Here is a 27,563-nt window from a genome sequence, read left to right as displayed (position 1 = left end):
ACCATATACTCAAAGGCAACTAAATAATTTGGTATTTCCATTCAAAAATTAGAGTTGGTCCAAACAAATTCCAAATACAAAATTACAGTATCCACATGCAGTATATACTCAGAGCCCAGAAAGAATATCCCTTCTGTATCCATGCATGACTCCACCTCTGGTTACATCCATGCTGCATGTTTAACCAGGTTCCTGCTGTCTGTCTACAAGCAAGCTTTTAAAGCCTGGATTACAGATCCCAAAACAGCTCTCAAAAATGTTTCCTGGCCCATAGAGACTCTGCCTTACCCGAGTGAGGTATGACATTGTACACAATACACTGGTACTAGACTAAGCTATATTCCAGTAAAGACCGCATTTATTCCTTCCTTATCCTCCATTTCACCTCAAAAATCAAACAGGATGTCTTAAAATATCTGTCGTTTAAGTGAACATGTTTGACTTTATCCTGGACACCATGAAGGAAATACCTCACACAGCCACTATTGTTATAGGAAGGAAGCAACTTCTAAATAAAACATCAGTGCAGCATCTGCTGTCTTTAACTTAAGATTCAAACTATTAATCTGGTGGCAAAAGCAGTTGACTAATAAATCTATACAACAAAGCTCAGGGTTAGGTCATAAAAGCACAAACAAGCAAGACTATTCAGTTATAAAGGTAATTTTCTCTTATAGAGGAAGCAGCAGAGGCAGCAGTGAAACAGCTCTGGAGAGATGACAGCGTAAGGCCAGCGCAGCAGTGGCAGGCTTGATGAAGATGAGGCAGATGATGGCTGTGCACCTAAAGAATAAACTGACTCTGAAGCTGTACATCTAAACAGGGGTACTTTGCCACTTTAATCATCTCCACTCAGGAAAAGCAGCCTGCTTTCCCATCGGGAGCTCCTTGAAAGTCATCTGATTTACAAACAACATGTCAAAAATAGCACTGTGCTTACTCTATAGAAAAAAACAATTATTTTTTCACACTTAAGCCGGAGAAGCTCCCCTCCTCAATTCCCCAAAGCATGTATTAAACAAAATAAAGCCTATGTCGTAACAATAGTAAATAAATACAATCTGACTGTTCATTGCATTCCATTCCTAGTTAAAGACATTCATAAACAGTTTCCTCCACATTAATCAAATTTAAAGTAGTCCTAATCTACATGCTAACATTTAGATAAATTTGATACCAAAATCTAGATCCATTTATCTAGTAAGACAAAAAAAAATTGATAGCAGCAGCTGTTTTTATCAACTAGCAGGGCTTTTATCAACTTAATGGAAATATTTTTGAAGTACAAATTTATTAATAGCATATAATTTGGTAATATGTGATCTATATCTTACCAAGCGATTAACTGTCAATTTATGTGAAAATAGAAGACACATTGGTTTTTTCTTTAACGTCGTCGTCGTTTTTTATGTACCTTTCCCCTAATAATACTAATAAACACATAGTATTTTTCTAGAAAAACTTAATTTTCTATCACACTGAGCTCTTCTTACCAGATTTTAGCATACTACAACCTAGTGTAATTAAAAAATAGACCTTCTTTCCTATGCCCAAGTTATAACAGATACAAATCATAATTTGTGTGTAATTACAGAACACCGATCTCATCTTGCATGAAGCTGGACAAAGGTTATGCCCTGTATCCATGCCTGGTACTTGAAAAGGCAACATACTGCCAGGGTTGGTACTGTAATTATTTCCATCCTTGAAATGAGAGACATTTTAAAAACACAAGCTTTCAGGGCAACTAACTCTTGCATCTGTCATCACATGTTATTGCCAAGTAATATGCACCCAAATGCAGCTAATCACATAAATGGCATCTGTTACACAATCATGCAATATTTTATCCTATGCACACATTGTAAAGCAGGATAGCTAAGTACCATTTTAAAAGGCATAAGAGGCTACTGAAAAGAACATACATATGGAAAGCAAAATTCTCATTTACTTTACTAAAACTTGGAAAAGATCTTAAATAAGACTATTTTATTTCCATTCTGTGCATTTGCATTCTCTCATTTTAATAATAAAAGAATCGGTTGTACTTTCACTTATTTAGTTCCTACAATATTTCTGTTGCAGACAGCAATGAAATATTTTGTTCTCTTTGTGAACTTATGCCAGGCTGACACTTTCTCTTTTTACTTGCAGAATTTTCATGAGGCCCTGGTGTTGTTTCAGCATAAAAATTTTTGAGTTACATATAAAAATGTACTTTTGTTAATTATCAGATGTTAAAAGCAACACAAGTCAGTGCAATAAATTTTACAGAAAGATTTAAAGGATACAGCGTGTTTACAGAATCCTTTGGTTATATTTACTAAAAGACAAGTTACACTGACAAAGACCACAGTACAAAAACATTTGGTTTAATTACTTTTAGGATTTCCTTTACTGTTTTTGGTGTTCACAGTATAAAAGATGAAGACCCTCACCCCCCAAGAAAACAGATAACCACAGGCAATTAGTCTATTCAAAGGCACTCAGCTTTTTAAGTTTGGCAGCTATTTCTGTCAACATTTGCTCGCCAAATAATCTCTTCAAAAATTCATTCAGCACAATAAATTATACTCAGTGACGAAGCACAAAATCTCATGAACTTATGTGGAAAATTTATTGTTAAATAAAATATTCATGATTTTTACAAAACTGATTTTACCAAACGAGGCCTTTGGCCAATTTTGATTTTTTTTTCCCTTTAACACGCTGAGCCTTAAGCTTCTTTTTTTGCCTGGAATTCATCCATATTGGGTACTGTCCATGCTGGTCTAGAAGAGTTTTTTTGTTTCGTTTATTATCCAGCTCCATTTTGCAGTCATCTGAAAATTAAAGGTATTTTTAGTAAGTAAAGTATCTGAATCAGCTTCATAGAAGCTCTTTTGTAACTAGATTCCCCCAAATGATAAAAATATCCCTAGACACAACACTATTTGCACATAGAGAACTGAAGGGTTTAAAAACTGAAAGCACTTTCCAAACCAATGCAACTGCAACCCAGGGATTTCAACAGTTGATAGTCAATGTGCAATATTTTTCCTAAAGGTCATGTCTGGTCAAAGCATCTTATTCTTTCATCTGCAATCTGTTCCAATCCTGTGTCTAAGAACATTGTATATTCCATCACAGAAACATGCATGAAGCCATAGGCTTACTGAAACATATGCACAATTACACACTTTTTAGGATGTAATGTTTAAGATCTGCTCTAAAAATTTATTCTGAATGGAAGATGAAGGCAAGTAAAAAGAATAGTATGGAGAAAAGGTGAAATACAATGACAGTAGGAAGTATCAGCCAGTGATGCCACACTTGCCTCAAGGAGTGAGCATGACATCAGGTCTAACACATTTACAGGCAGGAAGAGAGGATTAATCTTCAGGATGACGAAGACTGTCCATGACATGGTCAGTCCCAAGAACAGCATCCGCAGCTGCCTAACACCCCACAAACGTCATGTCTTGGTGACATAACAAAGTGCAAGAGGAACACCTTGCTAAGTACTGACTAGAAGTGTGCTCTGTGATTTCATCCCAACCTTGTTCCCAAACCATATGTGTGCAACTCAAGCCTTTACCAAAAGTTTTATAGAGAGGAAAAAAAGACTTGTAAGTTTGTGCTTGTCTGATGTTGGGAGACAAAGCTCACGAGGAAAAGGCCAACATGCTGCTTCAATAGTCGAGGCTGATAGTCTACAGGAATCTGCACCAGAGATGGGCTTATAGAGCCCTAAATTGGGGGGCTTACAAATGCTTGCAATCAGCAGATAATCAGCACGGGGGCCTGGTGGCAGAACCAAAAGCCTATCTAGCATGGCAGACCTTACATTTTTTTCTTAAGAGGCTGAAAAAAAAATCACAGTATGCTGTAAACAATACCCTAAGGTAACACAGTAAGATGTCTGTAATATATACCTATATACTTCCTTTGGCTGGAAAATTATTTATCTGTCTGCAGGAAGTACATATTATGGGTGAAGTTTTTATCTATTTCAGTTCTTGTAACACTTGGTGATGTGAACTCCTTTGTGTTCACAGTTAGTCCTGAAATGTCCTCTCAAAGAAGACACCATTATTTTCACAAAGCTTGTAACTGTTTTGTGAAATATATATATTTTCTTAGGTATTTCTGAGGCTGCTATCTCTCTGCAAAGCCAAGTGAAACTGGCCACCTGTAGAGAAGTTGCCAGCAGAGTTGGAAGGAGGTGCAAGAATGACAGCCATGCATTTACTTCAGAAACTAGGTTTAAGGCAATGATTTCTCCTTCAGCTTCAGCATCAGGAGTCTGACAACATTTCAAAACATTTTGGTAATTCAATTCTACCTATACCTTAGAGAGTAACTTTAACACGTGGTTTGTGGGACAAATCTGAACCATGGATAAAATTACAGATTATACTTGAAGCTAACCTTAATTGGTTAGCTTAAGTATTTTTTTATATACCATTCTATTTCCCTTTCCAGTATCAGAACTTTGTGCCATCTTAAGTGGCACAAATTAGAGAATCAAAATAAGACTATGATTTAGTTTGGATATCAGTTTTGGAAAGAGAAGCTGTCTTTCTGACTCCCATCTAGTATGCAGCTACTTAAAACCTTTGTTTCCTCTTCCTGGGTTACTTCCTTCACAGTTTACATTCGATTCCAGAAACAAGGAGGAAGATGGCATTATCTGTACACACCTAACACCACCCACTCCTGCACCATGTGCAATACAGCGCTAATTAGTATTCAGAAACTGGGCCCGTACTACTCCTACCCCAACTTCTGTACGTTTAGTAGCCTCCTCAAATTAGGACAGTTTGGCAGCAAACATAATGCTGTGATTGGAACACCTGCTAAGTTGTGAATCCGCATTCACCCGATGTCGTCAGAGATATCTCGCTACAAAATGCATGACATACTTTACATACTAAAAGCAAACGCTAATAACCTTGTTCCGCAAGTGACCGGATGCAATATGGATGGCAGCATTGCAAAACGACCAGATTCAGCGTTTTAGCTTTAAAACACAGGCTTTCCTACTTACTGTTCTCCGCCTGTAACAACCATACGGCTGATCCTGGCGGTGAAAGTCACAGGATCAGGAACAACACCGCAGGACATCCCGCACCTGGGTGACTGCAGCAGGGAAAACCAGCCAGAGCCCCACTCACCTCTCTGCTCCAGGACTTTCTCGGGGGGCAGCACGGTCGCCACCTCCTTGACCTCCTCCATGATGACATCTGCTTTGGTTCCCAGGATCTTCTTCAGCCTCTCCAGCTCCTTAGGCGCGTTCTTCTTCCTCTTCTCCGCCCGCATCTTCCTCCTCCATTTGCTCCTCAGGCTCTTCGCCATGTCCTGCGGGGAGGGAAGCGGGAGCGGTTGAGGGGGGGCTGCGCGCGCTCGGGGGCCCCGCCACGCTCACCTGCCGCGTGCGAGGCCGCCGCACACACTCGCTCAAGGCCGCGCTGCCCGCCCGCGCATGCGCTAACTGAGGCGCCCGGCCTCCCGCGGGGGTAGATGGGCTCTACCGTAACTCTCCGAGAGAGCGCGCAGCCGCCTTCCTGCTTCGCGCCCCGGCGGGGTTGTGCCCAGACGCCTCTGCGCGGCCGGGGCGAAGGGCAGGCATGAAAGGATAAACATGTGTTCCACCACAACATGAAACGCAAAGATTTATTCTTAGCTCCTGCCCCGCTGTTCTGAATGAAATCCTAAAGCAAAGGGAGAGATTACCACACTCGCTCAAACCCATTCGCAGTGGTACCTGGCCAGCCTCACGGAAAGCGCGCCCGGTCCCAGCGTGGGGCGGGCAGGACGCGCACCTTTCCCAAGCAGTGCATTCCTCGTCTCTCAGTAACAATCCCTTACTGAATAGGAAGGAAGCCTTTCAAAATCGATTTTACGCTCCCTGTTCCTCCAGCATCTCCACAGCGTGGGAAGCAGCCAGAGCCGAAGCACGTCTACCCTGCCAGCACCGACCCGTCTGCAGCGTTCATTCTCAGCATCCTGAAATTCTCCAGTCTCAGTTCCAAGAACAGTTCCAATTTTTATTGATATACACTGAGTTTTATTATACATAAGTTGATAAAATGCCATAATCAATCTCCAAATGATTTTTCAGAACAATGAAAGATAGGCAATAATACTAAAATGAAGAATATTCCCTTTAATTGTTTCAACACCCTCACAGCTTTCATAGCAACAGCCCTTAACTAGGACAGAGTATCTGTCAGAGACAGCATTTCATTTTACCAGACAAAAACAAAAAGAAAAAAACCAAACCAAACCAAAGCAAAAAATTTATCTTAGTAAAACATTGAACAATGGTAAACTCATGCTACCTGTATGTGATACATAAACAAATGATCAATCCCGAAGGAAACATTTTCAGCAGCTACAGAACAGCAGGGAAGCTTACTCTGAAGCAAACAGGAGTTGGCAAAATTTTAATCATTAATTACATTGCAAATGAAGTGATTAAAAAAGTGACTGTAATGATGACAGCATGTTACCTACATAATATACATGGTCTGGAGAAGAACTATAGCTATGTAAAAAGCCATTTTTCCCCCTAAGGAGAGACCAATATTCATGGAATGCAAACATAATAAAGATTCAGTCTTTAGAAGGCAGAACTACTGAGTTTGCAGACCATCCATAAACTTAACTTTAATTGTGCTGTAGTCCACTTTTGACTATTTTTTATTAAATGCCTCCAGAAAACGCAGCAGGTGTAAGAACAGATTTATGATGTCCAAGTAGAGATTGATTGCAGCCAGTATGTACTCTTCAGGGGACAACTTGTGCATCAGCAAATGAGTGTCATAAATAATAAATCCACAGAACAGAAGAGCTCCAGCAGCAGCAAACACCAACTCTATCGTCTCACTATAGAAAAACAGCTGAAGGCAGATAAAATATGAAAAAGATACTTGTGAATTTCATTTAAAAAAATATTAAAATCCCTGCATAATGATATGCCACACAGTCTTTCTAGTGTTATGTACACAAAACCACAGTATTATGGTGATATTTCAATGCTCTTATTCCATATACTCTCCAGTCACACAATCTCTGACTGAGTAAAAGTGCCTCCACTTAAGAGGGAGGAAGCTCTGGTCTCCAGAATACTAACAGCAGAACAACTAGGAAACCAAAATACAATTAAATCTCAAATCTGCTTCACATTCTCTTCATCAAGTAGTGCATCTCAATTGACAAATTTTGTCAATCAACCCAAATACCCCTTTTATGTTGGCAAGAACAGCAGCCAACAAACATCTAAATTGAAAATGTGTGGTTAAAAGATCACCACATGATGTAGAACAGCATGATCTAGAACAGTAATGGATCTGGTTAGGAATTTTCTTTCATTAAGCTATATTGGCTGATCCAAACCTTTCAGTTATACTAGAAGTTAGTAAAAGGTCTGAGCGACCTGATCTTAGTGGAAGGTGTCTCTGCTCATAGCAGGGAGGCTGGAACTAGATGATCTTTAAGGTCCCTCCCAACCCACACCATTTTGTGATTCTGTGATTATCTTTTAACTGTGAACACGAAGTATCTTACCCTCAAGAAACTTGAGAAGATTAAAATCCACAAACAAGCAAAGAGGCTGAAAGAAAAAAAATTACACTGTGACCAACAATATACTTTCTTTTAGACTTAACTTAAAATATCCTCCTTTCTTCTAAAACCTCTTCACAATATATTTGGCAAGTAAATGTCTGGAATTTTTAGATGCCAACTGGTCTCAGATGTTCACTCAGATGTTCATTTAGATGTTCACTGGTCTCAGCAGTAAAAGTTCACAAAGCTGTCAAAAGTTATGTTCTAACTTTAATTTTTTTAAAGATTTGACACATCTGCCTTCTCTCTCAGTGAAAAATCCAGGTAAACTATCTTTCTAATTATTTTAAGATTTTTTACCACTTAAAAGAATTTACCAAGGATCAGAACTGGGTAAAATGAATAATTTAAAATAAATAACCCTCACCATTTCCTTGAAGCAGGTTCTATTGCCCTGTATTCCTTATTATTCCTGCAAAGCTTGCTTTAAGAAAGAAAAAAACCCAAAGCCTTAACAGCAACAAAAAAATGTTTTAAAAAATCATCAGTATGGCAACATACCCTGCTCCAAATTTGCTGAAGTCTCTCTTTGACTGCAAGGTATATGCAGTCAATCCAAGGAATACAGCAGTAGTAAGAATAAAGGCTTGCAAGATGATGGAGACATCATAGAAACTCACTATAAACAGAAAAAGCAATCTGTCAATTAAAGAACTCTACACTATGTATTTGCTGAGTTATCTTTTGAGGAAACAGAAATTTAAACTTAACTGTGAACAAAATTAAGTAAATTATGCCTGAACTTGTCTTTGCATTTCAAATTCATGATCATAGCACTCAGGGATCTTGTACTAGCTAAGTTTGTCAGTTACTTTATATCTGTAGCTTCTTAAAAGGAAATAACAGGTTTTGCCTAGTCAGAATTATGAAAATACCAACAAAACAGAAGATTTTTAAGCACAGATAATAGAGATATTAAGGAAAAAAAACTATATTAATTTTTCACTATACTGAAACAAGGGGAAAAAATAAAAGAGTCCCCTATAAAGGCTCAAAGTTTTGATTAGGGGACAGGAGGGGAAAGATAGCAGAAACATGTACAACCTTTTTCATCCCTTCTTCCTGCTTTATCTTTCCTTTCCCAAATCAGGATGTCATAAGCCACAATGAAGAGGTTTCATCTTATGCTGTAAGGTATAGTTCAAGGTGATGCCATGATGTGACTGCATACTGCCTCATTTCAACCCTGACCATGAAGCACAGAATTCTCCAAACTCAGATTCCCTTTGAGGAAATTGAGGGGGCAGGTAGGACTATTTCAACTTGAAGATCAGCTCATCTGAGAGCTGAACATTATGAAATAAAACATTTTTAGCTATACTGAAAGAATGGATTCCCCAACTAATTTCTCACTTCAAGTTTATACAGTTTCATTTCTGAATCAGAATTCAGTTTTCTCCCTTGATTTCCTGGTTTTGCTAAACTCCTACCACTGTCATTGAAATTTACAAACAGGATTCATTATCATTTTAGTCACATCTAGAAAACCCTAATGGCAATTAGTACAATATAATGGATTAATTTTCCAAATTCTTTATAGAATCAAACAATAGGATGGCTACTATTTACCTGTAATGGCAACTGTCAGTGCTTCCAGTAGTGTCTACAAAAAGCAAACCCAAAAATACAGAAGGATAAGAAAAAATATCAAACCGTTAAACATTAGGGCTCCTGTTAAATCTTTGTGTATGAAAACATGTTGAATTTCCAACAAGAGAATGACAATCACACTTTCTTACTGGGCTGGAAGTTGTGTTGCATAAAAAGAGTACAATACAAAGTGAAAATGAGTGAGAGACCATCCCTATAGAAAAATGTCACTTACATTTTCTAATGTAAGTGCACGGCATTTATATGACACTTCTTACAAACTATTCAAGGGGCTATAAAAGTAATATATTTGTAGTATCTTGTTGGACAGCTGTCTAACATAGTGTCTGCATCAGTTTCCTTTCCACTCTTATCCTTTAAACAATCTGTTCACTTACACAGCAAAACTGTCTTTCTGTTTTATCACAAATACAATTTAGGCAACTCTTAAAACATCAAATTTTAATTGAGCTATTGTGACTTCTTTTCAGAAGACTGATTTGCTACATAACCCAAAATATCCAAGAGCAACTGTTAGCCTGGATCTACATATTCACAGCATCAGGCAGAAGACTGAAATTTGAGGACAGCTCTGACTGATCTGCCTGTGCTGGAAACATGTTGGGAATTCAGCATCAAAAAGACAACAGCTGGACGAATATATAACATGGCTGGTTTGGGTCTCTGCTGGAGGCCATCCGTTAAACAATTCAGGTAACAGGATTACTTCCTCCTTTCCTACTGAGCAGTTCCATACAAAAAATCCCTGACATCAACAGAACAATGAAAACAGATAGATTTCTACACACACACAAAAACCCTTGCTCAAACTGGTTCCAAGTTCTAACATTCTTTCTAAAAAGATGCTGAAAGAAACCTGAAGTGCCTGCTATCTGGGAACAACCTGTGGACAGAATCTCCAAAGAGTAACTCAGACCTTCATAAATATTAAGGATGTCTTTCAAGGAATACAAGAAAAACAAATGACATACCTCTAGTTTCAAGGAATTAATTACAATGCATGATATTCTAGGGACTATTACACTGAATTAATTAATTAATAATTTAACTTAACTAAACACTTACAAATCCAAACAGCAGGTATAAATTAACAGGGTGCTGGTGTCTGTAGAGGGTCAGTGCCACGATTACAGCCAGAGATCCAAACGCAGAAATTAAAAGCAAGGCAGGTCTGTAAAATTTCAAATTAAAAAAAAAAAAAAAAAGCAATAAAAATTAAATACCTGTAAGACTACAGAACAATTTATATAAAACTAAAATTTTAAGTGATCATCTAGGAAAAGATATCCATATAAACATATTACTACAGATAATCCATTAAAAATAGTACAGTCACAAGTAAAGGCAACTTTTTCATACTAAAGCTGAAGACTGCCCAGGAATCCATTACCTGGGAACGAACACATACAAAGAAGAAAATCCATCCATACAAAGTAAGAGTACATACATACATACATAAAAGTAAAAGTATATGTACTGTTTTGCCTCTTCTGAACTCCATATTCAGAGAGCTATTTTTCAAAAGCACCTGAGTGCAACAAACATGGGCACTAACTGCACCAAAGAAAATCAGTACTGACCAGTAAGTATTGATAAATCATTCAAGTAGTCCTCAGAGGAAAAACAAGACCAACGGGAAACAAAATCACAACAGTTTTAAGTGAGCATGACAATTTTAAATTATCAGATTTAAGCAGAAAACTGTAGTTTTACAACCACTGTTGTATACACTATAGGTTATACAGAAACTGAAAATTTCATGCGGTGTTTAATCCTCCTTTTTCATTTGGGCTTTAAAGTGAAAGTAAAAGTCCAAAAGTGCACTTGGAGGAAAACAGAAACTACACTCAGTGCTTTCCTCCTTTCCCAGCTGTTCTTTTCCCTGGCCTGTTCACCACAGCTTGCATTTTGAGACTTATTTTATCACGAAAATCTGAGAGGTAGAATGAAGCATGCCCACAGGAATTTAAGCAGACTAATTCTTTTGGGGGAGTGGGGAGGGGGTAAGGAGAAAAAGAAGATGGGAGAGGAAGGAAGAGGAATAAGACATGATTCTGCTTTTTGGGACAGGCACCTATAAACAACATCATTCTAAAGAGATTCTAAAGGTATTTAGATGGTAAAACAAGAAATTTCAGTAACTGAGATGTTCTGCAACTTATGTAAAAGTTTGCATAGCATAAATATTGAAATAAGCACTATTAATTAAGCACTGACTGAAATAAACAATATCACAACAAAAAAAAACCGTTTTCATAGAAAACCAAGAAGAAAAATGTCACAGAAAAAAAGTTACTCCCTAATCAAGGTAAAAGTATCTATTACAGCAATGAAACACAGGTTATAAAAAATATTAGGAAGATTGAAGTGTAGCAAAAAGTTACATAATTTATACCTAACACATGCTAAACAGCTGCATTTCACCTTAGAATTTACCTCTCATGAACAAATGCCTGCAATCCAGTAGAGTATAGGAAAATTGCAGATGTGACTGTGGTCAATAGAACTTGAACAGAAAGAATGCTGTAGACCTTTCGCAGAAACGCTGGAATAAGACAAATAAGAATGAAACCACTTTTGACTTACACTTTCAAAGTTCCACAGTAAATCAGATACAAGTTTTCATTTTCATAAGGAGCCATTATAATGTCATAGTGAAAAAGCACAGAACAAAGTTGTAAAAAGCCATTTTACTTAACCTGACACAGTATTACAGCAAAATTACATTTATTCCTGGACATCATTATTTAACTATTAACAATGATGACAAAAGAAAAATAAAAAACACTTGCAGGGAATTTAATTTGGACTAGTTTAAGACGTCTGTACACCCACTCTCACTATACTAACAGCATACCTTCTCCAGCCTGTTACTGGTGCCTAATGGACCTAACTGACAGGGGATTAACATGGAAGGCATGCCAAATGCTTCGGTGGAAGAAACAAAAGTTTTAACACCTCACAGAAGAAATTCAAATCCTTCAGTCTCATGGTTACACTACTGTAATTACGGTCACTAATTCTAGTATTTATGAATCACAGAACGAATACGTTGGAAAAGACCTGTCAGAGCACTGAGTCCAACCTATGGCCGAACAGCGCCGTGTCAGACAGACCACGGCACCAACTGCCACGTCCCGGCTCTCCTTCAACACCTCCGGGGAGGCGCGTCTCTGCAGGGACTACGCATCTCATGTGTCACGTCTGGACTTCATCACTGAACAAAATCAAGTCTGAATCTACACAGGGTACCTACCGGGTACACGGGGTAACTCCTCTCAGGAGAAGACCTACCACCTTCACGGCTAAACGACAAAGCCTTTGCCGGCCGCAGCCCCTCACCCTTGATGCCTAATCCGGACTAAATAGCGCCCTGGCTCCGCACTCACAACCTTTAGCCAGGTTAAAACACTGCGCGGAACCCGACTGCAGCTCAAGGCCAGAGGTGACCGGGGTATCACAGAAGCACCTGTCGGGAGCGAAGCGCAGCGTCCCATCACCGCCCCGCCAGGGGGGGCAACGGGGACCTCTCCGCAAGTGCCTGGGGGCCTGAGGCGAGGCCGTGCGGCTCTCCCACTCATCCGCAGTCCTTACCCATGCGGATGTGGACGCTGGCCGAGGCCACGTTGCTGCCATAGTTGAAGTCATCCTCGATGGAGCTCCGCGGGTAGCGCTGCTCCGCCGCCATGGCCGCCGCCCGCCGCCGCTTCCGGGGGGCGCGGCCGCGCTGCGCAGCGCCGAGCAGGGCGCCCCGCCGAGCCGCCGAGCGCGTCGATCGCGGGCGCCGCCTCGGTTGCGAACGCTGCGCGCTGCCCGTGTGTAACTGAGCTCTGAAGGGCCTGGGGAGGAACTTCCAGGGACTGGAAAAATCCAGCCCTTTGGGTGGTTTTCACCTCGGCTTCTCTCCGCCTGCTCTCCGGACGGTGCTGCAGCAGGCAGCGGCTGTGCACAGCTGCAGACACGTGCTGCATTCAGCGGTGCCTGATGGCAGCGGTGTCGGGGCTGATGCTCCGGTCCGCGTGTGTCCCACGGGGACGAGCTTCACTTCACCTTTAACGCAAAGCAGAATTTTACCTCGGCCTTATCCAGTTTCGTGTCCTGTCCTTCAAACTCAGTGTAATTGAACAGAAAGCAAAGATGCCCGGCGTTTCTCAGGCGTCACAAAGCACTTGGTGCAGTCGGACTTGATTGTAGCTCACATTGAGCAATCACAAAAGCTATGATTTCGGAATGTGGATGGGGGGAGCGCAGCACGTTATTTTTTTAACTGGTGAATATTATCTAAAGTGTGCCGAGAAACTGAAGCGACAGACACTTTAGAAATATATGTAATAGATTTGACTAGAAGTGCTTTTCAAAATCGGAAAATAGTGGCCTGAACTGTATTTCGCTTCTCAAGGGAGAAGCAAATCAATTCTATGATTTCGTGATGAAATAATCTTGAGCAGCTTTTCTACCGAGGTGACTTAAGATACTACATTTCACTTGCAGAGGCAAGAATTATGAGCATGACTTTATATTCTGGGAAGTATTTATTATTTTCTTATCATCATTTTGCATTTTTTAGTTGCTGCAGAGTAGGATCTTTCCATTTAAATCCTGAATTTGGAGCTTTTCGCGTTGTTCGCACTGCTGAATGGTAACTGTTTTGAAACAGTTGTGCTGTGTGCTTTCTTGCATCTGCCTCTGCAGAAGAACAACACTGATGTTCTCCCAGAAGAAGTATTTAGAGTTCTGGTAAAGCATCTGGTGTTGCCTTCTCCAAATTCATGCAGTGCTATTTTCTTTAAAATACCTGTTAGAGGCATTCTGTGTGAGAAACAGAAAATTTCAGAGCATTGCCGCAGAGTTGACTCCTGAAAATAGTTTGAGGCTTGAGATGATTGAAGGACAGATATAATAGTAGTCTTCAAATATTCTTTATAAGGCTGTCACAGTCCTCCAGCTGTGGAGAAAGTGTTACATAAGAGGTAGCATGGCTTAAACTGCACTAGGGAATATTCAGGGTGAAAACTTGAGTACTTTTAATTTTAAGAGTAATCAGGATAAAGCTGTGGAATAGTTAGCCTGGAGCTTAGGCACAGGCTGGGAGATAGGAGATGGTAGGAAGCAGGCATGCAGGACTTTGCACTCACACAGCCACCTCCTGTGTGGAAGATGTTGGTCTGATGGAAGCCACCAAGAATCATTAATCAGCTTATTTGGCAAGGCAAGAGACGAAGCAGCAAAATTGCCCAGTGACGCCACCGAGAAGCACAATCTGCCAAAGTTGCTGCAGATGGGAATGGAAAATTATTTACATCTGCAATGCTGATAAAGGCTGTGTTTTTCATGTCAAAAGACAGCATCATTCTTGTCTTAAGATCTTTCTTGTTACTTGCAGGCGCATACAGAATGTAGTTCTTTGGAGTGACTGTACTGAATGAACATTTAATGACAGTGAGTCTGCCTGAGCGCTTTCAATGTCTTAGCAATTTTCCATTCCTCACTTGGGAAAGTATACCTTATAAAATGCTAAATATGCCTTATAAAAAGGAAAGTGTGTTTTACATTGACTTTCTTTTCTGTATTTGATGTTTTCATAAACATACCTCCATCACACTATTTTTATTTGAAACCACGGCAGTCCCACAGTGATTCGCTCAGGGCTGGCTAGACGCTCGCACTCCGTGTGCGTGCAGGGGTGAAAGAGCTTTCTGTTCTCCCAGGTTCTGCTCTGGGCTCCGCTATGGGGAGAGGAAGCTCGCTGTCACTGGAGGCCTGGGTAAGGACCATGAACTCCTCTGTGCCTTTTGTCTGCGTTATGCATAATCGGTGGCTTTGCTGGAAAAAGTCCATCTGTTGCTCAGAGGTACTTGGGAAAGGTACTTGGAGTGTTGCCAGGATTCTGCTTCTTTCCAGCGGTTTGTTTTTAAATCATTGTGCCAGAGGCCCTTCGTTTGCTTTGAGCAGTGTTCCCAGAGTGACCCCTCTCAGCATTGCTTTGATATACATCTGTGTATCTTCACATCATCACGGCTGTTGTTGAGGCAGGACTAAATGGTCTCCTCTTCCCAGACTGCCAAGTCCATGACCTCTGCGTGGCTCCGTACAAATGCATAAGGCACAACTGCTGTAGTATTGCTGGAGTGTGGTTCCAGGAGTACAGGGTCACACATGGGGCCCTGTGGCTGCCTGCCAGCCTTTCCACAAGGAGGTAACATCCAGGCAATTTGTGCTCAGGACAGCACAGCACACATGGATACAAAGCAATGTGGGAAAAGAGAGAAGTTAGATTATGTAGGTGCATCCACATGGCCATTAACCATTAATTTATTCCCGGGTGAGCTTTGGTCTCTCAGTTTCAAAATAGCTGGCTAAGTTAAAGGAAACATTTAATCGTGTGATCCTGAGGAACCCTAATTTGAAGAAATGTGAGTTGTAGAAGCTTTCCAGTATTTAAGGGGGACCTACAAGAGAGCCAGAGATGTACTTTTTTTACAAGGCTGTGTAGTGATAGGGGTGACAGCTTTGAAAGGAAAGAGAGCAGTTTTTAATTAGATATTAAAAAGAAATTCTTTACTGTGAGGGTGGTGAGGTACTGGAACAGCTTGCCCAGAGAAGTTGTGGATGCCTCACCCCTGGAAATGTTCAAGGCCAGGCTGGATGGGGCTTTGAGCAACCTGGTCTAGTGGGTGGCATTGCTGCCCATGGCAGGGGGATTGGAACTAGATAATCTTTAAGGTCCCTTCCAACCCAACCCATTTCATGATTCCATGAGTTACTGTGAAATTATCCTCAGACTCAAAATTACAAGGTTTTCCATGGGAAGTGGAGACAATCACATAATTGTAAAGCTATTCCAAATTATATTTCAATGTGTACAATATGTAGGTGCAAAACCATCATGATGTTCTTACAGGGCAGGAAAATAACAAGGAAACTCAGAGACAGATGTGCCATCTGTTGCTGTAAAATCCCTGATGGTGAATTTTCAAATCCACTGATCAAGGGAAGAGTTTATCCCCTTTAGTACTTACAGTTTCATGAGAAAGACTCTGCCCTTTAGCAAGCAGGTCACAAAGCCAAGCCGTTCCAGGATGAAAAGCGTCTCTCAATGTTTCTTTGGTTTCCTACAGCCCACATCTTTGCCTAATGATGATATATTCTTTTTTCCTGTTAAATCCCATCTGCATTATATTTTTTTTCATTATATCTCACCCTATTGTAAATCAATTAGCTCCTTTTAAACATTTTTTTTAAACCATGTACATTTCTGGTAAGATATGACAGGTTAGTTTTGGATCTTATTCTCAGTGGAGTTCTAGCTGCAATAAGAAATGGGTTGTGCCTAGGAACAGAGCTATCTGGTGGCACTAAGCAGGAGTCAATCAGTGTGAGAGGTACAAGCTTACCTGCCAGAGAGCACAATGTGAAAGCCTGGACCTTTATTTTAAGGATTGTGAACAGCTCTTGAACAGAAGTGTTGGTTTGTTTCATCTGATTGGGTGAGACATTTTGAATGGGCTCAGGGTGAGTACAATTCCTTCTGAGAACAGGACTTCAGGATAAATATACCTCTGCAGTTAATAGGGTAGTACTGGTAGTTAATAATCCTAGCATTAAAAGTCTTCTTTCAAGGTTTTTGCCCATTTATACAAATCTCATGTCTTTCAGGGATGCCATCTTATTTTGACAAGCGGACAGATTTTATATTTTAAGGTCAGGATCAAACTGGAATCTATCTTTACTTATAATCACACCTTTGTTATTTCAGTAGCTGCTGAAGTTTTTAAAAAGAGCATTACCATTTTATTCCATGTGTAAGACTGAATCCTAGGAAAATATGAAATGCTACACTGACAGCCCAGATATAGGCAATTTTTCCTTTTTTTATGTAAAAAGGGGATTTTTTTCTTTTTCATGGAAGTAATGTTACAAACGAAACCAATTTAATAACTGTTACTACCTTGTGAAACAGAAGGCGGATTATTCTTCAGTTTGTTTCTCTGAACAAAACATCAAAGCATACTCTGCTCTGAATTTGCTATTATTTTTTCAGTTTCAATTTAGCAGTAAGAGCTGATTGAATATTGGGAGTGCAATATGGACTGTTTATAAAACCCTTAAGTACTCTTTCTGTACAAATTCCAGTGTGCTTTAATTGTCTTCAGTTTTCCTCATTGAACAGCCTACATCACCTGTAATGGCTAGTCATTCTGTCATCTAAAACCTGAGTGTACTCATATAAATTAGTTTATCTCAACATTTGAACTTAGTTTGTTATGATCAATTTTAATTCTGAATCTTTTATTTACTTGCATTTTGAAAAGTTGAGGTCAGATATGCTTATTTCTGTTTGAGTGTCTAATTCAATCCAATCCTGGTAAGAACTCCCATGTGTAACAACGTTAATAGCATGTATGCTACTAAAAGAAAAAAAATCCCAAATACTTAAAATAGCAGTGACTTTTCAAGTCATGGTAAGGTCTATCCTGAAGAGATTGAAGAGCAGGATTCAGCTCTAGATGAAAATAACTGCACTTAAGTGTCTATAAATAGGTATCTATATGTGTACAAAGTGCTTAAGCAACCATTACTGTCAGAGGAAATAAGGGTGGCGTGCAGATGCCTAAAGATGTCTGGTGCCATTTTATGGCTCTTAGGGTATCAATCTCAATTCCATTTGCTCCTCTGTGAAGACACTGAGCTTCTTTAAATTTTCTGTTATATCTGCAAAGCCAAGCAATACCTCGGGTACCTTGGAGCATCCTGAAAGGCACCAGATTCCAATGCGTAAGCAATGGCACCCTGCATATATGGAACATATGTCACATCTGGGCACATAGCAAGGGCAGGATAGAGGGAGGAGGAGCTGGCAGAAAACCCTGAAGGCATTGATTATTTCTGTGAAAGAAGAGACATGTGCGTGAAGGCTCATCCATAAAACCAAGCCAGCAAACCTGCTTCGATGTCGATGCAGTCTTGTCTCTGCTGGGAGAGCTTCATCAGCACAGAAGTGCCCACACAGATATGGCCCTCTTTATTTTGGGAGCGTACTGGTGCTAACAGAACTGGAAGGAGAGGAGGACACACTTCACCCTCAGGCACTGCTTGCGCCCAGGTTTTGTCTAGAGTGGCTTCAAAAGTTAAAAGGCATGGCTGAAATCACCTCATTTCCCCATGCTGCCATTACACACATGCTGACTCCAACATGCAGAGGCTGCATGCAATTCCTGCAATGTCCTGCACAGGGGCTGGGACAAGAAACTTGAGGTAACTGGTGTCTTTCACCATCTTCAGACAAAAATACCAAGGCCACTAAGGGGCCTCTGGGCCATAAAGTGCTGCACAGCCCTTAGTTTTCCCAGCTGAGTAGCTTTCAAGACACTTCCTGGAGCTTCACAGCACTGAAAAATATGGAGGGAAGGACGAAAGTGGTGTGAGATGTTTGTTGTGGTGCTGATGGAACAAGGCTGTAGTCAGCCTCAAGCAGGCTCTTTGGGAGGTGGGTCAGCAGCAAATCCTTTGCTTATTCATAAGGTTAATTATTTAGCTGTCTGAAGTCAGCTTCTTCAGCATTAAGTCTCAGGAGATATGTCAGATATGTTGTTGCTGCTCACTTTGCATAAGGCAGAAACGAAGCTCATGGCTCCAGACATAGCAAAGTACTTCCATGTCACTTCAAGGCACCTCTCTGGAACAGCAGTGAGAAAAGACTGCCACAGCTCCCTAAATACTACACTTAGTCCAGCAACAGAGAAAAGAGTTGAAGACAGAGCCTTCAACTGAGTGTTCTTAGTGTTAATAATTAAATACCATTCTTAAAACATTAATGAATCTTGTGTAATCTTGACATTCTCAGATACTAGCAGGAAGAACAGTGGTTCATTAGTAAGACAGAGATTTGGATAATCACAATTGAATTTTTAGCTAGATGTTCCTTTTAAAACTTGATTTTTACTTTGACAAGGAGAAGTATTATTTGGTGTGTGATACCTGTACAGAGACTATGAGCTGGACAATCATCTTTGTTGTATTCAGGATTTTTTTCCACACTGTTGTCAGCATCATCTGTGTTGAAAATGTTTGGAAAAACCTAAAAATGGCTCCTTTTAAATTTTTTTAAAGTGGATTTTGTTTAGAGGTTTTCATTGCTTTTAGAATTGAAAACTGGCAGCCTACTACCACTTGGGAAGAGAATACCCACCCACCTTGGTAATAACAGGGAGCTTTAGGATATGTGCTGGCTGAGTGGGCTGTAGCATATAGGGCCTGTCTTGGTCTTGTGTAAAGGTTCTCTGCTGAGACACCAGCTGTGCTGGAGCTCTTGCCCTCCAAAGAGTGACATACCTAAATTATGTAAACAAAGGGAAGGGGAAAATCCATGTTGAGACATAACCTTTTGCTTTTCAGGAAAGCAAAGCCATATCAAATTGATAGGTCAAATCCACTGATTAAATTTAAAGGATGCTGTTTTAACAGCAGTGTTTGCTTTTAAGGCTGTTTCAGAGATAGTTAATACTGAGCATGCAGAAAGGCAACCAGAATTACACAGTAATATTAGTTATGCTAAGAAATTGAATTTCTACTGTAAATCACTGCACTTGGCCTACTGTCATGTGTGAGATCTTGTTGAGCATTCTGCAGCATGCATCATTTGGAGCACACCTGCATTTGTTTGCATCTTAATCCAGTTATTCAATACTGATTTTGGTTTTTAGAGCTCCTTGCCTGAGAAAAATAGATTTTAAAATTATTTTCATAGATAGTTGACTCTGTATCTTAATGAATCAGCCATTAAAGTGATTGATTCTTTAAATCTAATACTTGGTGTTAGACATCTAATCTAATTAGAAACCTAATATCTCCACTAAAATATTAAACACATTCATTAATACCTGCCAAGAAAATAACTGTAATTGCAATTGAACCCTTTTAATGGTGTTTTTTGATTACTGGCCAAAACCCATAATTGTTCACCAACTGTTCTGCTGTTTCCTCAAAACACTGTGTCCAAAGATAGCAGCCATGTTTTAGATGCTACCACTTTGCTGAAAATCACAGCTGGGACAAGATTCTGTTTAATCATCTCTGTGAGGCTTCTGAAGAAAACAACAAATGTGACAAAGTATTAACATAGTTTTCTTTATGAGACTTCAACTTTATGATTTTTGGGAAACCTATCCCTTTATTAATTTATCCTTTTTTCAAGAATAACGGTCAAAAGGAGAGAGAAATCTGTCAACTAGTTTTTGGAGCAGCACTTCCAAAGTATTTTCTAGGTACTGGATCTCAGTCTGCGGACTCCTCTGCCCTAGTATAAAGCAAGACTGAGATACCTGATTTTACATGGCTGGGATGCAAGTAATTTCAGGTAAAGAGCCCAGAAAATCCTCCAAACTCAGAGTAAGCTTTTCTCACAAATTAAGGAAAAAAAAAATGAAATGCCCTACACCATGCCTCAGGATCTGTTTCTTCAATATGAGCAAATGCACACAGTAGAGGCTTTAACTCCTAGGGTTACTGAGGCAAACTGAATTTTCCAGGTCAGTGGAGAGCTCCTCCGTGGAAGTCTTCCTTGCCTAGCATGTGTCTCTTGCATTATAGCAGGGGAAATGTACCTCCCTTGCCCAGTAGTCACACTGCTGTTTTTCTGGAGTGCTTTGCAATACACATGGCTGCACCAATTATTTTGAAGATTTGTGTACTTTTTTGAGGGTGTGGAATAGGGCAGTATTTGAGATTGCTTGAGCTGGAAGTTCTTCCTCAAAAGGTGGGATTCACCGTCCCACTTTGATAGCCAACTTTAAGCAGTAATTTTAGCAGCTTGCATGGACTTGGGACTGACTTAGAACTTTAATATTGCCTAAATTGGTTTGCTTGTTTGATTTTTCTACAAAAAATTGTATAAAAACTGCATATTATCCTATATTGGAAGGAACGTGGATGGAAGTGCCGCAGCTCATGCTGAAGAATTTGAGGAGCAAACATTCCTAAAGATAAACTTTCACAGACAGTCGCATTTTCATATAACTCCATATATACTCCATTGAATAACTCAGTGTGTAGATCATAACCAGTATGAGCTGAACTCTGCGTGGGCTGCTGTTTGTGCTCACAAGAGGAAGGCAACGGGCACACGAGGGTGGTGGCAGCCTGCATTCCAGCAGCTTCAGCTAATTATGGAATCACAGTTTTAGTTAACATTTGACCCAACTATTTCCTTGTGGCTATCACATTCAAATGTTACTTGGAGCATAAATTAGTCCTTCAGTAGTGTTAAGGCTTGGGACAATATGATAAAATAACAGCAGGCTGGAGCTCTGTTACATATGAGGTACCGGTATAAAAGTGTGTGGCTCAATGTATGTGCCAGGACCAGCTGATGCCCAGCCATATTGTGGTGCCAAAAGTTTGAATATTTCTCTGCTAGTCTCAGAAATACATGTCTGGAATGATATTTCATATTGAGCTTCTTAGGACTTTTGCCCAGAGATGGAAATGCACCCTCAATCTCAAAATACTTTGAAAATTGCCATATCTGCATCTATGTCCTGAGTGGAATGGATGACAGAAGTTGTGTTATCTGTATGGTGAATGCTTCCTTAAACTTTTTTCAAAATCACATTGCTCATCTTTTCACATTTCTGTGAAATTTGTATGTTGCTGAGAGGTGCACTGCTGTGGTTACACTGTGGAAGCAGTGTAAGTTAAGAAGCAGCTGAAGGTGTCAGTCCTGTCAGATTTTATTATTTTTGGGGAATAAATCCCAAGCAGAGCTCATCCATCTAAAATGCACATCTGGAACATTTTCAAATGATATGATTTTATTGATGAGCTAAGAGGAACATAAATTTCTGACTTCATGGTGGTTTTATCTTTCTCGTACAAAACGGGTGTAAAATTTGCAGTGCTAGAAAATGTTACGTAGACATTCTTTGTATCCTGTGTTCCTAGGAAGTAGAGGGTATCATTCATCTAATTGAAGTTTGTGCTAATGGCATTTTAGGGCAATATTAGGGAACACTGTTGTGTCTGTTAAGCACTCTAGAAATAAAGTAACTGCATAAATGACCCAAATATTTTGTAGCTTTTTTTAAGAGAAATGTGTAGAAGCCGGACTTTGAGCACATAGACATTATGTTTGAGAGACCAGTTGTAGCAATTGTTGTGATGATCTGGCTGATGGTAGACAAGAGTTTTCCAGAGGTCAATTTGCAATGTAAATAAATATTCATCAGCTCATGTTTTTAATTGGCTGTGCTATGCTGAATTTTTCATAGACATTAATACACTAAGGTAAGCAATGAAATATATAAAACTCAGCAATTTCTTTCTTTCTTTCTTTCTTTCTTTCTTTCTTTCTTTCTTTCTTTCTTTCTTTCTTTCTTTCTTTCTTTCTTTCTTTCTTTCTTTCTTTCTTTCTTTCTTTCTTTCTTTCTTTCTTTCTTTCTTTCTTTCTTTCTTTCTTTCTTTCTTTCTTTCTTTCTTTCTTTCTTTCTTTCTTTCTTTCTTTCTTTCTTTCTTTCTTTCTTTCTTTCTTTCTTTCTTTCTTTCTTTCTTTCTTTCTTTCTTTCTTTCTTTCTTTCTTTCTTTCTTTCTTTCTTTCTTTCTTTCTTTCTTTCTTTCTTTCTTTCTTTCTTTCTTTCTTTCTTACTTTTTGGAAACAATTAGTGTATATGCATTCCTGAACCTCATCATTAAGACAGAAAATACTGAAATATGCTTTGATTGGCAGTTTCTAGCAGCACCGATGTGGGAAAAGATGCTTTTCATCAGCCCCATATATAATTGTAATTCTCATTGAAATTCTTTCTGTAAATAGGTTGATGCTGGGAATATAGTTTGGGAAACTCACAGGCTTTCCTGAAAGTTATGATTCCCATGATGGCAATAAATTACAAAACTCATGTTAAGTGCCTTTGAGTTCTCAGAATACAAATGCAGATTTTTCCTTCAGATGCTTAATTACAATCTGCATCTGCAAAGTTTGTTATTTCTGCACAGAACAGAAAGCAAATATAAAATTGCTGCATTTTTGTGATTTTATACATGTTTTAATTCAACAATCTACCAATATGTAGACATAATTTATAGTACATCGATGGTATTTCTGTATAACATCTATATGTACTTCTATATAGACTGACTTTAGCACAGTTCTATTTTGGAGTGAAACTGTAGTTTAATCTCTTTGGTTACATCAGCCTAAGCACTAGAATGCATACCACTATGCATACCAACTGACAGGACACAGCTTCCACCCTCCTGAGGTAACAAAGGATAAATCTTCTACTTTAGTTAGTAAAAATTAACTCTGGGACTATGTTTTCCTGTGACACTATTGTGTTTTATATGAAAAGCTCTTGATGACCAAAACCCCAATTAGGTTTCTGACAATATAGAAAGTGGGTTAATGTATCAAAATATGTATTGCTTTCAAATGTAAAATGTTTTAAAATTAATATTTTAAAATCACATTAATTTTAAATATCAAAAAAGGTAAATTTTTGTTTTTCCTGATAAGTCTATTACCAACTCAGCAACATCACTCGTGTGACACAAATGAAAAAGTAGGCTTTGTGAAGTACCATGGTTAAACACACAAAGGACAGAGAATCTGTCAGGTAATCTGCTGTACCTCTGTTGATATAAAAAAAATGAACATCAATAATGCTGGATTTCCATTGCTTTATTGCTTAGCATTTGGTTCTTCCTAAGAAATGCATTGCCACTGCATTCTTCTTATTACTAACTTTTATTACAAACCTTGTTTGGAGAGATTGAAGGAGTGGAGATACTGAAGAGCACCAAAATGTGGAGAATACAGAAGAGAAAGTTTCTCCAGCTACGTGTCTCCAGCTGGTTTCCTGCCTTCAGCAAAGGCACAGATGGTGTGTCCTTAGCACCTGCCAGCAGTGCTGGTGCTCCATCATGGCATCACTGCTCTGAGCTGTGGTATCTGGAGAGAGGGAAAATCCCATGGGAGAGAGGCACACTTTTCTCTCTGCTTCATAATTCCCGAGTTCACCTTCAGCATCCTTGTACCATTCCCTTTCATTTACTAGTTTTAATTCTGTGGACACAGCAGTGGAAAAAATACGTAATATTGGTGACAAAAAGGGGAAAAGAACCATGAAGCTGTTACTATTCTATTAATGGATGATAAATAATGCTCAGCTTTCTATATAAACCCCAACATGCCCAATATCTACTTAAATTCCACTCTCTGGGATAAATGTTTAGAATGGAACAATAGAAGGCAAAAATTACATTGCCTCTTGCTGTCAAGAATGTTATGAATAACTCATTGGCTAGTGTTATTGAGATATAAGAGGATAGGAAGTATCTGCACATGTTTTTATTTACTTTATGTACATAGAGAAATCCTGTAATAATTTCCTTGGGCTTTGTTAGGTGCTGTTGCCTTGCAATTTTACAGCCACGACTGAGAATCCAAGCTCCCTGCCATTGCAGCTGAAGAGGCAGGGGCTTTTTTGTGTGCTTGTTTTGGGGGGACTTGCTATCAGTCTTATTTCTGTTAAAGGTTGTTTAATTAAAATATAATTGCAGAGGAAAGTGTGCTAATTAGCATATATGTACTCCCACAAAGTGTAGCTTATTCCCATTCATTATGGACAAGAGTGTGAACTGGATCTCTTACAGCCGTCCTGGAAACACTCCCAGTGCAAGAGCTCTCCTGGGACCTTGTGCCCATCTGCAAGCAAAGGAAAAGAAAAAGTCTTTGTATCTTCTGTGGTATAGGTTTATTCTTATCTTTTAATCTGGCAAGCACACACGGTTCTTGCATGTTCCCTGTGGCCCAAGTATTGGGTGTCGGTGAGGTAAATGACTTTGCATTTTCCTTTTATGATAGAGGAGTTGCATCCCACATTAACATGACTTAAGTACATCTGTGCACTGTAAGTCACAGATTATATATGTTTCCTATTTATATATAGGCAAAACATATGAAGAAACAGTGGAAACTCTTTCATTCAGAAGTCAAAGCTTTGCAGTTGTAAGCTGATTTTGTTTTGGCTTTTCCTTTTCACATTAACTTCTTGCCAAGCTGCATGTAAAACTTCTTTGTCTAGAAAAATGCAACCTTTTCAAGAGTAAAATATTTCAGGGGTTAGCTGAAACCAGTCTTAACAGTGCTATTCTTCTGGCTTCGTGCCTATGGAAGTGATTAATGGTTGGAATTTATGTCACAGAGCACATAATAATTTCTTAGAAGAAACTGGATTCAGTCACAGCACAGGCATTTTTCTCTTCCTGTCATTATATTTTGTGAGGACTTACTTATTTCCTGCAGTCTCAGCCCATGTGAAGAAGAGAATGATAAAATTCCTGCATAATTTTTCTGAGAATACATTTATACTCCAGATGACCTTTGGAGTAAATTTGAACTATTAGATTTTCCCACATATTTATAGCTCTGACCATGCATCTTTGCCAGCAGATCTTATAGGCTTTATCCACCAAACATTTATTTATGGTTAAAAACCAATTTGCACTGGGTATGCTACAAAAAACGTTCAAAGCCATTACATTTGAATTTAAGTTTTCATTTATAGTATTTTTTTCCTGTATTGTCACCAGGCAGTGTTACATTCAAATTCATAACACATTCACTTAAGTGACTCTTTACTTCATTCAGTGCCTTTCCTGAGACCATGCTGGCAGATATAAAATACTGGTCCTTTCCTTCCTACTGAGCAATCAAGGATTCTAGAGGTAGCCAGTGCCTCAGTTTCTTCACCTAAGCTTACTTGAAATGGATGGATATTCTGATGGAATGAGCTGTTCTACTTTATATTAAGAAAAATAGCGCAGAAGCCTTAATTGGCAAATAAATATCAGCACTCCCATTTTGTGTCAGACTTTATAAAAATGTTTGCTCACATAATACGACGTATCCTAATGTTGAAATAGATTTCCAAAGACAAGAATGTTTGCTGGAGAGTGATTTTGGTTTGAGAATTTAATCTGGTTTTGTGTTTAGGATTTTCTGTTTCCATGTGTGGCTACGCAGTGCTCTGTGCATCTCGCCACCCCCGTGGACCAATGCCTGGATGTAGAGAGTCCTGGGACAGAGTACGCTGGGCAATGCAGCTGTGCTGCTGGTGTGAGGTGTGGAAGAAGTGCTGCTCCCCAAAGATTTACATTAACTCATGGTTTCCTGGAGCAATGACCATGAAAGCCTGTTAAGGCCCTAATTCACCAGTGCCATTAAGAAATGTTTCTTTTTAAACATACCTTTAAATCGGGTCTCAAAATATACATTATATACAATACAATATACATTGAGTGCTCTGCTGAACTGGGGATTAAGTGCAATACTTGTGTTATCTTATAGGTTGGATTTATATACCACAGGCATTGAAGAGGGTCAAATGGGAATTCTGATGTAAGAGAAGCAGCAGAGGCCAGACAGACAAAAAATTATTTAATTCTGCCATGTACAGAACAAAAGCATTTTCAGCACCTTTTCAATACATGTGATGGCACATAATCTCCCATGTCTCTGCCAATACTTTTATAATTGCACTGAAAATGGATTTTCCCTGTCAACATTAGCTGAGAAACCCTTGTTTCCAATAATTGAAACCTGCAATAGCAATAATTTTTTCTTAGGATTAAATGGAGTTTGAAAGCTTCCAGCGCAACTTGATGTAAAACACCTTATTACTGTTTGTGTTTATACCAATGAAAGCTCTTCAATGTGTGTTTTAAGCATTTCTATTTTGTAAAGGTAAGAAAAGAAGATATTAAGGGTCTTGATATGGCAAATACTTCTATATTTCTTTAGGAATAGTGTCATTATTTTCTACCGAAAAAGAGTAATATTATCTTCAACCCCTCTGAAAATGTTGAAAAGTTATTTCTTAATTTTGATGACAAAACTCAACTGGATGGCATTTAGTGAAGAAAAACAAATGGGACCATTCAGGTGGAGGTAATGTAGATTAATCTGTATATCAAAGCCCTTCAGTGAATATCCAGTCTACATTCAAAAGCAGAAGGATAGCAATTATCATATGGTGGGTTTTTTTCAGACTGCCATATTGTTGTGCTTTTCAAAGTGGAATTTTTGTCTTATACAGAGTACCTGCTTAGTTAATGCCTCTGGTTTTGCAATTATTATTTCTCTCTATACTGGCAAATTTGTTTGAATATATTAATAGGAGCAGCCAAAGTTTTTCAGCATTTGCATACTATCCAGATCTGCACTGTGATTTGTGACAGAACTGCAAGGTATGTCATAGAAATGACATTTTCATACATGCTGTGTATCATTCATACACAGACAGAGCAATAGGAACCAGCGTGGCATGACATGTATTTAGAAAGGA

The 27,563-nt window shown here is 39.1% G+C and overlaps 2 protein-coding genes across 2 annotated transcripts; both read right to left on the bottom strand.

The window, feature by feature from the left end:
* Window positions 1–2,595: 2,595 nt before the first annotated feature.
* Window positions 2,596–5,453, bottom strand: LLPH (LLP homolog, long-term synaptic facilitation factor). The gene is made up of 3 exons (XM_053977985.1): window positions 5,408–5,453; window positions 5,157–5,340; window positions 2,596–2,822 (listed from the first exon to the last, which is right to left on the bottom strand). The coding sequence occupies exons 2-3, from the start codon at window positions 5,335–5,337 to the stop codon at window positions 2,659–2,661; spliced, it is 345 nt and encodes a 114-aa protein (XP_053833960.1). The 5' UTR covers window positions 5,338–5,340; window positions 5,408–5,453; the 3' UTR covers window positions 2,596–2,658.
* Window positions 5,454–6,008: 555 nt separating this feature from the next.
* On the bottom strand, window positions 6,009–12,938 carry TMBIM4 (transmembrane BAX inhibitor motif containing 4). The gene is made up of 7 exons (XM_053977984.1): window positions 12,817–12,938; window positions 11,659–11,767; window positions 10,288–10,393; window positions 9,181–9,214; window positions 8,113–8,230; window positions 7,552–7,597; window positions 6,009–6,884 (listed from the first exon to the last, which is right to left on the bottom strand). Exons 1-7 carry the CDS (start codon window positions 12,908–12,910, stop codon window positions 6,678–6,680), a joined length of 714 nt encoding a protein of 237 aa, XP_053833959.1. The 5' UTR covers window positions 12,911–12,938; the 3' UTR covers window positions 6,009–6,677.
* Window positions 12,939–27,563: the final 14,625 nt, after the last annotated feature.

The sequence above is a fragment of the Vidua macroura genome, chromosome 5 (assembly GCF_024509145.1).
Source record: "Vidua macroura isolate BioBank_ID:100142 chromosome 5, ASM2450914v1, whole genome shotgun sequence".
NCBI classification, from domain to species: Eukaryota; Metazoa; Chordata; class Aves; order Passeriformes; family Viduidae; genus Vidua; species Vidua macroura.
The sequence above is the reverse complement of the archived record's forward strand: the minus strand, read 5'-3'. Positions and strand labels throughout refer to the sequence as shown.

What these genes read in the sequence shown, in the direction of transcription:
- LLPH (XM_053977985.1), bottom strand. Translation starts at nt 5,337, where the DNA reads ATGGCGAAGAGCCTGAGGAGCAAATGGAGGAGGAAGATGCGGGCGGAG. An exon ending in GAAAGTCCTGGAGCAGAGAG is followed by an intron (nt 2,823 to 5,156) that starts GTGAGTGGGGCT and finishes TTTAATTTTCAG; the next exon opens with ATGACTGCAAAATGGAGCTG.
- TMBIM4 (XM_053977984.1), bottom strand. Translation starts at nt 12,910, where the DNA reads ATGGCGGCGGAGCAGCGCTACCCGCGGAGCTCCATCGAGGATGACTTC. An exon ending in CAGGCATTTGTTCATGAGAG is followed by an intron (nt 10,394 to 11,658) that starts GTAAATTCTAAG and finishes GAAATTTTACAG; the next exon opens with ACCTGCCTTGCTTTTAATTT. An exon ending in ACTGACAGTTGCCATTACAG is followed by an intron (nt 8,231 to 9,180) that starts GTAAATAGTAGC and finishes TTCTGTTTATAG; the next exon opens with TGAGTTTCTATGATGTCTCC.